Source organism: Cavia porcellus, unplaced genomic scaffold (assembly GCF_034190915.1).
Source record: "Cavia porcellus strain 051 isolate PalLab524CR breed Dunkin Hartley unplaced genomic scaffold, mCavPor4.1 scaffold_9, whole genome shotgun sequence".
Classification (NCBI taxonomy): Eukaryota; Metazoa; Chordata; class Mammalia; order Rodentia; family Caviidae; genus Cavia; species Cavia porcellus.
This window is the reverse complement of record NW_026947492.1, coordinates 18,485,988-18,497,381: the sequence shown is the minus strand read 5'-3', so window position 1 is coordinate 18,497,381 and position 11,394 is coordinate 18,485,988. Positions and strand designations below refer to the sequence as shown.

At 37.4% G+C, this 11,394-nt stretch overlaps 1 protein-coding gene across 1 annotated transcript; it reads left to right on the top strand.

Annotated features, from left to right (window-relative positions):
• Positions 1–2,435: 2,435 nt before the first annotated feature.
• Positions 2,436–3,432, top strand: LOC100723466 (olfactory receptor 8B12-like). Its single transcript, XM_023566236.2, has one exon. The coding sequence runs from the start codon at positions 2,436–2,438 to the stop codon at positions 3,366–3,368; it is 933 nt and encodes a 310-aa protein (XP_023422004.2). The 3' UTR covers positions 3,369–3,432.
• The last annotated feature ends 7,962 nt before the right edge of the window (positions 3,433–11,394 follow it).

Sequence of the window (11,394 nt, the reverse complement as noted above, 5' to 3'; positions counted from 1 at the left end):
CATCTGGTCCCTGAGGGCTTCACTGAGTGTTCCCAGAAGACTGCAGATTGCTAGGCACAAGGTTGAAGACCCTGTAGGCCTCAGAGATGGTTCCCAGTTGTGGATGGATCATTGAGCACAGACTCTTAGTCCTAAAAGGCCTCACTGAGGGCTCCCAGATAGCTGTAAGTGGCTGGACACATGCTGAGTTCCTGTGGGTCTCACAAATGGTTCCTGTTTGTGGAAAGTTTGCTGGGAGCAGCCTCGCCAAGGCTTCCAGGGTGGTAGTGGGTCAATGGGGGCAGTTTCCCAGTCCTTGTAGGACTCACAGAGGGTTCCTGGTTGACTGCAAGTCCCTAGGTTTAGACTCCTAGTCTCAAAAGCCTCGGAGGTGACATCTGGGTGTGGGCAGGCCACTGGGTTCAGTCTCCTAGGCCCAAGAGCATCACTAAAGTGTCCCAAATAACTGTAGGTAAATGGGTGCATATTCTTGGTCCCTATGGGCCTCAAAGATCTGATATTATCACTTTTTATAAATTAAATTTATTGGTTGTTATTTTCCAACAACTATCTGCTCTGAGAAGCTAAGACTGCTTCATGGATTTCTGTGAGTATGGAGATCTAACAAGTAGTTCAGCTTGTCAGTTCAGATAAGGGGCTTAGAAGCACACAGAATTAGGCAGGGATCTGGGCTCTAAAACAACATATCAGTAAACAATTCACCAAGGAAATGAGTATCATTGTCATGAAGAAAACACTGATATGTTTGTATAGTGCTTTGGTTCTGGGCAACTGGAGGTCACTAAAAGACACTATGCCAGGTGTTGTATTGGTGAACTTGTGCTTCTCTGAGACACAGCTATGAAACTCACAATATAAAGGAAGAAAAATGATGTTGGCTCATGGTTTCAGGACATTTAGTTCATCTCCATCTGCCTGTAAGGCATAAACATCATGGTGGAAAGGCTGGGCAATGGCAAAGGTGCACAGTTCACAGGAGTTGGGAAGCAGAGCAGGGGAACAGTGCCTGGAGGAAGGGGCCAGGGAACAGTTGCGATAGGCAAGGTCACACCTCCTTGACACGTGCACACACATTAAGATCTCTGCTCCACTAATGTTTCAGATGGATTCCAAACTAATGAAATTGACTCAGTCAAGCTTAAACATTATAGGTAAATTACTGGACATTCAAAAAATGGTAATTGCATTATTTTTTATAGTAAAACTTTTCTTAGTTGCTTGAAATAATTATGTCTAAAATAATTTCAAGCAATTCCAAGGGATAAGCAAACATTTTTTTTTTCTTTCCTAGGGAAGGTTTTCCTAGGAGGAAGAAGTCATGAGTGAATCTGTCTTAATAATCAGATTACTGAGATCTGTAATTGAGAATCAAGTGCTTATTCTCCTGCTACCTCCTTGCAAGAAACAAATGCAGTCTCTTTTCTGGAAGTTCATATTCTCTTGGGTAAGAGAGCAAATATAAATCTTGTTCTGCATTGCACAAAAAATTACCAGATCAGTTAGAAATTCTGATCCTTTCTTCCAGGCTGGGAGGAAAGTGCTTTGAGCTCAAGTCTGCTATCTCCTCTTCACTGGATCTTTGTTCTTCTCAGGAAAATTGTACAGGAGACTGTAGAGAATATCACTACAGCTCTGAATGAGGAAGGTGAGTGCCTGCCTGAACAGAGTTGTGATAAACACAGGGGTTACAAATGTTAAGAGTCAGGCTGCCAACATTCATTGCAATGAAGTTTCATGTTTGTAAATTTAGGCTAGATTCTTAATCTCTGTTGTCACATCTGTGAAAAAGGAATAATAGCATTCTATATCACTTAAAACAGAGCCTCTTACAAACAGAACCCCTTGGAGAGCTCTTAAATAAATGTTAGTTTTAAAATAATATTAAATCTGCAGCTGCTAGAGCTAAGAGATCTTGGAAAAACATAATCTGTGTATTAATTAAAATAACTTTAATTGAGGTATAAATAAAAAATGTTAAGTAAAACAGCAATAAAAATACTTTACTTTTTATTAAAGAGAAAGAAGCTATAATAAAATCACTTTTTGAATCTTACACTACTGATTCAGAGCCATGTTATTTTCTGCCTCCAATATAGGAAAGAGGCTCAGGAGGAGAAATCAGAGAGAAAGAGCACAGTATATTTCAGTATCTAAGAGACCAAGAAGCCTGTATGTGGTGTGGCATTTCTTTCTTGAGCATCATCAGCTCTTATTCTGGAGGCAGAATTTATCCTCACAGGTAACTTTGGAAGTTAGACTCCCATGGTAGCTTGATACCCACAACAAATGGGAAAAATTCTCCAACCAAACATAAACTATCTTTTGTGGATTCCATTTTCAACAATAGAGGAGAGATAAAGAAAAGTCGTTTGATATTTCTTTGTTTACAAATTGTTCTCTTTTCTTACCCCACAGATCACACATGAAAAGTGTAAATGGCAGCCAGAAACACTTCTGTGACAGAGTTCATCCTCGCAGGCTTAACCGACCAACCAGGACTCCGGCTCCCCCTGTTCTTCCTCTTTCTAGGTTTCTACCTGGCCACAGTGCTTGGCAACATGGGCTTGATCATGCTAATAGCACTGAATTCTCACCTGCACACCCCCATGTACTTCTTCCTCTTCAACCTCGCCATCATAGATTTATCTTGCTCCACTACCATCACCCCTAAAACGCTGATGAGTTTTTTCTTCAAGGAGAACATGATCGTGCATGCTGGGTGCATGACACAGCTGTTTTTCTTCTGCTTCTTTGTCATTTCTGAGTCTTTTCTTATTTCAGCAATGGCATATGATCGCTGTGTTGCCATCTGCAACCCACTTGTGTACCCAGTCACCATGTCTCCCCAGGTATGTTCACTACTCTTGTTTGGTGTCTATTTCATGGGGTTTTTCGGGGCCACTGTACACACAGGAAACATAATGAGTCTGACCTTCTGTTCTGACAACCTTATCAACCATTTCATGTGTGATTTCCTTCCCATAGTTGAGATCTCCTGTAATAGCACTGATACAAATGACTTGGTGATCTTTATTGTTGTGGCTACTGTTATTTGCATACCCACTGTTATCATCTTTATTTCTTATGCCCTCATCCTGTCTAGCATTCTTCACATTCGTTCCACAGAGGGCAGGTCCAAAGCTTTCCGCACCTGCAGCTCCCACATGGTTGTAGTTTCTCTTTTCTTTGGTTCTGGTGTTTTTGCATATCTGAAACCACCATCCATTTTGTCCCTTGATCAAGAGAAAGTGTCTTCCCTGTTCTATACCATTGTGGTACCTATGTTAAATCCTTTAATCTATGGATTGAGGAATAAGGATGTCAAAATTGCCTTGACGAGAACTTTGAACAGAAAAATATTGTCTTAGAAGAAAAATAGTTTTTGAGAAGGAAGCTACAAGTTGTTGCTTATTTGTATCTATGTTTTTGATTCAGGTGTTTTTCCGTATTTTGAGAAGGTGAGGTTTAAGACTTTCTATTTGGTTGTGTGTTTAGTTCAGATCTGATCTTCCCTGAACTTTTTTTCACCTCATCTTGACTATTCCAAGCTTTACACAAAACAATTATAATTAACTTAGTGTGACTGGGTTTTAGTGATTTCTTAATCTAGAATTCTCAGCATATTAGAGATGAAGAAATGTATGTGTTCCATATGGGCACACATCTGAATTCCAGTCTACTTTTGTTTTAACAAAGCTGTGCTTTCTCATATTGTCATGGAATGTTGCTACACTCGTAGATTTCTTTTGTAATATCTGATTTTATTTACACTAATGTAACCTCTTATAACTGATTTTTCAACACCAATTTTTTAAAAGAATAAGAGAGAAAGGCTTTTCTCTCCTAGATTATCTTGGTCAGTTAAAGAAATGTGCATTAATATTACATTTGTGTGTCAAACTTGAGTTATTATGTGCCACCCTTTAATCTCAATGTATTTCTTTATGTCTTATGTAACTTTATAGGTTACAAAATGCTGAGTAGAAAGTTATATATTATTTATTGACTCAAAGAGTCATAATTTAGAGATTTTTCAAGAATTAAATTATGCATTTGACCCATGATGGAGAGATTTGCAGGGCATCATGGAATGTTCTGGAAGTTTTAGCAAATGGAGTAAATAATTTTGAGTATCTAGTTAATTTTTAGGGCAGAATCTATTAATTCATTTTTGGAAAAGTCAATTTCAATGAATTTTAAAGACAAGCTGTAAAAATTAATGTATTGACATTTTCATTGTCAGCATTTTTTCTTAATATTTTTCAGTGATCTAGAATGCATGTATTTTTTCAGAATATCCAAAGTGCTATATAGGTCAAAATATCAATTTTAAAATTGGATCAATGAATGGACTTTTGCTTTTGTTTTGATAAGCAAAAATAATTAAATATGCTTTATGAGACCCTCTCTCCCACTATCTCTATCTTTCTTTGTCTCTCTGTTTTTCTCAATGATGCCTCCTTTGCTATCTCCTCTCATCCCTTCTTCCCTTCCTTCTTCCTGTCCTTTCTTTCCTTCCTCCTACCTTCTGAATTGCATATTGAACCCAGAGCCTTGACCCTGATCTGAGTACCTGTATCCCAAGCCCCTTTTCATGTTGAGACAGAGCACTAAGTTGCCCAGGCTGTGGTTGAATTTGTGATCATCGTGCCTCTGCCTCATAGGGTACTGGGATTATAGGTGTGCACTGTCACATCAAGCTTTTTTATGTCAAGTAGAACTGTTATAAAAGAAGTATGGGGAAAAGGTTTAAAGTGCAAAAGTGTGGGTCACTTGGTCCACTTAGCACTTTTATGATGGCTTTGCCCTGTAGTGTTAGGAATTAATGGATTTTATGTTCTGATTGTTCTGTCCCTTTGTTGAGGTGGATTTGGCTTAGGCAAATAATTTTAGATGGGTTAAAGCATGAATCAGAATAGAAAGTAGTTTTAATGAAATTTTTATTCTGTTTCTTGAAACATGTCACTAAAAAAAAGAAAAGACCATTTATTTTTTATTTTTAAATTTTATTTAAAGAAAGAAAAAAGCAATAAAAGGGTACAAGTAATACAGAATTTCACAAATATAAACAGTAATAATTCACTACTTAATAGATTACATATTGTCATCTTAGAAATAGTTTCAAATTACAAAATTAAAGCATACAAGGTGAACATTCAAATAGTGAGACTGCAAACAGTTGTATTCAATGATCCAACAAAAACTTAGTAATATGGTCATCTATCTTACATACCTAAACACACTTGCAGTTGTATCCTTTAGAGCACTTTCTTTTCCTCTCTTTTTTACAATAACAATGATACATTTTGGTTTTATTACTACCACAGTTCTTATTACAGTTTTTGGAAGAGAATAAAACTAAATGTGACAAAACAAAGCAGAGTTAGTCAAAACAAAGGATGGACATAGTAAATGATGTAAAAACAGAATACAAGGTAATCAACAATGGTTACCATACTGCCTCTTGCTACCTTAAAAAGAATTGCCTATATCATCAGGTATAATAAAATTGAACAAAACAGTACAGAGCAAAACCAATAAAACCTAAACATTGGAGACATTACAGGACTTCAAAAGAAGACAATAGTCAAACCAGAAAGGGCATCATAGGGAATCCTATTGCCTTCAAAGTAGTTGCCTATACCCTCAAATTTGATACCATCAAACAAAGCAGAATAGAGTAAAATCAGTCAAAAGAAGAGGGTGAGAAGAATACAGGTTTTCAAATCAAGTTAATAGGAAATCAAAAACCTTACTGTTAAGTTTTTTTAAAATTATTCCACTTAATTGAAAAATAATAAAAAAATAAATTTTAAAAAAGAAGGTTGAGATAAAAGAGGACATAACAGCATAACAATACAGGTCAGAACTTAAACAACATAGTGTTTCACCACAAGATAATCTGACTTAATAGTAGTTACCATAGTGTCTCTTTCCTTGAAGTATTTGAGTATAACTTTGTATACTATAGCATCAAACATATCATGACAGTGTGAAACCATTCAAGAGGATGAAAGCATTACAGGGTATTTACAACCAGCTAACAGAAAATAAATAATTGTTTCTATATTATCTCTTTGCCTATAAAAATTCTTGTTTATGCTATCACATATAATAAAATCCAATCAGATATAACACGATAAAACCAATGGAGACAGAAAAACAACAGTTTGATGGGACGTCAAAACAAGATGATATTAAATCAGCACTAGCTATTATGATGTCTTGTTTTCTTCAAAATAGATGTTCAAATCATCAAAGAAAAAAATAAAATAGACCATAATAAAACCATTCCAATTAATGAGTGAAAACTTTGTAAGGCTTCAAAGCCATATAATGGGGAATCATGGTTACCACATATTTTTATGTATTTATATCATTTCTTACACTAGGGAAACTATTCGGTGTTTATACATATGAGTTTGATTTATTTCACTTTTGAGTATGGTCTCAAGCTGCACCTATTTATTAATAAATATCTCAATGTGATCCTTCTTTATAGCTGAGCAGTCCTCCAATGTATAAAAATACCACAACTTTTTTTATTCATTCCTCAGTTGATAGACTCTTAGGTTGTTTACAAGATCTGGCTATTACAAATTGTGCTGCTATAAATATGGGTGCACATATATCACTGTGGCATGATGTTTTCAATTTTTCTGGGAACATGTCTAGAAGTGGAATAGCTAGAACAAATGGGACTTCCAATCCCAGCTTTTTGAGAAATCTCCAAACTGACCTCTACAATGGTTGCACCAGTGCAACCCACACTCCCAGGAACAGTGCAGGAGAATTCCTTTTTCCCCACAGCCTCTCCAGCATTTGTTGGTAGTTTTCTTGATTCTGGCCATTCTTTCTGGAGTGAGATGGAATCTCAGTGTGGTTTTAATTTGCATTTTTCTAATGAGTAATGATGATGATCATTTTTTTCATATATTTATTTGCCATTTGTATTTCTTCATCTTAGAATTATGTATTCATCTCAAATGCCCATTTTTGGATTGGATCTTTGAATTTTGGGGGTCTGACTTTTTAAATTCTTTATATGTTTTAGAGAGAAGTCCTTTGTCTGAGAGACAGTTCACTAAGATTTTTTCCCAGTTTGTGGGTTTTATTTTCACTATGCCTGGAGATTTCTGTGATATGCAGAAACTTTTTAATAAGAGGTGATCCCAGTCATTGTTTCTGGGAAGTATTTCCTGTGCGGTTTGATTCCTGTTTATGAATTATCTATCTACCCCTATGTATTCAAGGTTTTTAACCAATTTGTCTTCCAATAGATTTAGTATTTCTGTTTTAATATTCAGATCTTTGATCCACTTAGATTTTAATTTAGTACATGGTACTAGGCATGGGTCTAGTATTAGTTTTTGGCATATGGACAGCCACTTTTCCCAACACCATTTATTAAAGAGACTGTCGTTCTTCCAGTGAGTCTCTTTGGCCCGTTTATCAAAGATAAGGTGGTTGAGTGTGTTTGTAGTTGTGGTTGTATCTTCTAATCTATTCCATTGATCTTCAGCTCTGTTTTGATTCTAGTACCATGTTGATTTTACTATGGTTGCTTTGTAGTATTGCTTCAAGTCAGGGATTGTGATGCTTCCTGCCTTGACTTTATTGCTTAGAACTGTCTTTGCTATTCTAGGCCTGTTTGGGTTCCAGATGAATTTTAGGAGTGATTTCTCTAGATCTATTTGGTATGTTGATGAGTGTAGATTTATTTCAGTTATGGCTAATTGGAGTTCTCTATCCTCAATCTGAACACAAAGGCTTTTCACCCTGCTTGGGAAATTTTCAGCTACTCTATAAGTAGTCTCTTTATGTCATTTTTGTTGACTCTTGCTTTTTTGATGATACCTATCAACCTTAAATTATTTTTCTTTATGTTGTGTTATAGCCACCCAATTGTTATTTCCTGATTTTTCTTTTCTTTCTTTCTTTCTTTTTTTTTTATCGGTATCAGGGATGTAACTCAAGACTGCCTGCTTGTAAGGCAGGTGCTTATGTCACTGAGCTAAATCCCCAGGCCCAATTCTTCATTATTTTAAAAAGATCTTTCTTTTCACAATTGCTAGCTGCCATCATGTCTTCATGGTCTGAAAGTCCATCTTTAGTTCCTTTCAAGTGGTTTTGGCAGTTTTCAGTGGAAATTTTAATTTCTTTGATACCTCTTGTGTCTGTTTCATGCATTCCAATTCTTCACTATAATGTTCATTGAAAATTTCCTTCTTTTTCCTATTAATTTATGTCTCCTATTTAATTTATGTCTTCTTTAGATACAGTCAGTAACACTTTTATTATTATGTTTGCCATTTCTGCTTTTACTTGAGATATCATTTCTAATCTGATTTCTTTTACATCCTCATGAAGTAGTTTCTTCACTTCAGTTGTCTTCGTTCCAGAAATCTCAGGTGTATGACTTCTGCTTTCTTCCATGTCCCTGCTCCTGGACTTGTTCTCTTTGGGCTGGAGCCCGGACATCACATTTTGCTCCTTTTTCGTGACATCTTCCTGTATTCTTCCAGATGAATAGGCTGTGGGGTCCCAGAAACCTCTCACACTGACTATCTATCTACGATGTAGGGGAATGGGTGAAGAACTTGAATTTTTCCTAACCCAGGTTGCCCAGGAGGTAATGGGGTATGAAGAAAGCTTCTCCAGATACTTGAGGTTTCTCCAAAGTATGGTTGGCTGGCTCTCCTGGCTCACACTGGCTACCCAAGAGAGAATCCTCATGGTGGCTGAAATGCTTGCACTGACTGGGGTGCTTGATTTTCCCACTAAGATTTGTTTTGATTGAGATCTGAGACAACAGCTGGTCAACTAGACACAAAGCTGCCTTCACCAACAGAGAAACTGAGGCAGCAGCTGGCGAAATGACTCAGCTGAAGTCTCACCAAGATTTAAAGACAGCACTAGGACTTACATCTGACCTTCTATCTCTTAACTCTGCAGGTTTTCTGCCCAACCCCTGGCTGCCATGTGGCCCGGGTTGACTGTATCCCTGGCTACACAGGCAGTGATGATGAAGAAGTCTATCTAGGGCAATGTCAAAAGTTAGTTACCATGGCTGTTACCCAGTGTTGCTCAGTGCTCACAGATCAGGTACCTGGACTCCATCTCTCATCCTCAGCCACTTGGTGGAATACCTGGGAAACAGACCATCCCCACAGATGTGTGTCCATAGTCTGGGGGTGTGGCTACACTCACAGACCTGCTGAAGTCACCCAGAGACAGTCTGAGCAGTGGGCAGAGTCAGTGTGCAAGACTGGCTTATGAGGGGAGTGACCAGGAGCCAGAAGGGCAGGATCTGTGCTGTCTGGTGTTTGCACTCCTCATCCCCTCTGGTAGCCTACTTCCCCTTGGTCTGAGGTGAATCTCCTGGGCTCCTCCTCTTAAGGATTGAAGGTAAGGTTACTAATTTATCTTTAAAAAAATTAAAAGACTACAATGTTGATAATAGACATTTTGTTTTTGTCACATACCACCAAGCATATTTTCTTATGCGCCTGGAGGAATTCTTCTGATAAAAGGAATTCTTCACTAAAGACATAAGACATAGTTGGATGTACTGGGAAAACAACTCTGTTTACAATAACATTAAAAGAATAAAATACTTGGGAACAAACTTTGTCAAAGAGGTAAAAGATTCACACATTGAAAACCATAAGACATTCATAAAAGAGATTAAGAGGACATAAATAAATGAAAAGCCATCTTGAGTTCTGAGGTTACTAGTCTTTATATTGGTAAAATTTCCATTCTGGGGGAGGCTTGTTCACCTCATGGTGGCTAGGAGAAGAGAGCTCAATACGTTTCTGACAAAAGACCTAGACAGGCATAAAAATGTGAAAAAATTGTCAAATGAACAATGTTTATATGTATAAATATATGAAAACATATATAATAATAGTCATCAATAATCAGGGAAATTTAAATCAAATTGTTGTAATCATTCATTTTATAGTCACTGAATGGATGCATTTATTTATTTTTCTTCCATTTTTTATTTTATGGAAAAATGTAAAATAAGATTTCATAAGAAGTAATTTGATAGGCCATTCACAGACTGTCGGGCAGGAGAGCAAATAGCAAGAAGCTAAGACTTCTGTGAGTCAGCACCATGTGAAAACTAGCTAGGTCGGTGGGGGGAGACAGATGCCAGCCCCTTCTGGTGCAGGGGCAGGGAGACAAGAAGAGCCAATGTCCTCCTCCCCCCAGTAAACATGTTGGTTTTTGACGTCTCTTTTTCTGGTTCTGTTCTGTGCATCTTTGTCCCTAAGCAGAATGTTGGTTCCCCTAACTTATCACCTGATGAATCTTCGTTCAGTCTTTTCAATCGTGCTAGTCTTGCCTATGCATCATATTAGTCAGGGTTCTACTATGTGGCTGGCATTCCCATAATCACTGGTTGTGCAGTGTAGGGCAGGGGCCAGTTACCTAAATTTATTCTTCAAATTTAGTCCTGTCTTCTTCCTGTTTTGAGTAGCTTAGGGGTACTGATGTGAATCAACTGTTTGCTTGTATTTTTATTGCTACTTTAGGCTTTTTTCCAGGCCACGATTCCCAGTTGTCTTTTGTGTATACCCTGTTCAGGGTCCTATTGGGTCACAGGGATCTCTCAGGCCAGGTGTACTTCCTTGGTTGGAAGACAGGCTCACTCTTGTGGTCACATGTTTGGCAAAGTTTCCTGGATGGAGGCTTGGCTCACTTTTGCAGCTGCAAGCCCAGTGTGGTCCCAATCACAGCTTTTTGAGGAATCTCCATACTGATTTCCACAGTGGCTGCACTAGTCTGCACTCCCCGCAACAATGGAGAAGGGTTCGTTTTCCACCACAGCCCCTCCAGCATTTGTTGTTGCATGATTTCTTGAAGATAGCCTGAATGATTAAACTTAAAATATTGATAATAATAATTCAGGAGCTCCTGGATCCCTCATTTATTGCTGGTAAATGTTTAAAATGGTATAAGCATATTGTAAAAGACTTTAGTAGATTTATGTAAAATTAAAATTAAAATTACACATTTCTTGCAATGTAGAAATTCCACTTCTAGGTATTTACTAAAGCAGGATGGAAAAATATGTCCACCAAAATACTTGTGTGTTAATGGTCACAGCAACTGAATTGATGCTAGGCATATCTCAGGAGCAATTCATATTTCATCGAACTAGTGAATTTATCCCTGTCAGCAATAAGGCTCAGCAATAAAATTCTTTTCTCTACAGTCAAACAAATAAATGAAGCTCTTTACTTTATGCTGAGGGAAGGAAATTTGACACAAATGTGTAAGACTGGAGAACAATTTTATGGAATTTGAACATGGGCAGAAATAATATATATAATTGAAATCAGGTAACAGTTGTCCAGGACCAGAGTTGGTGGTTATTCATCG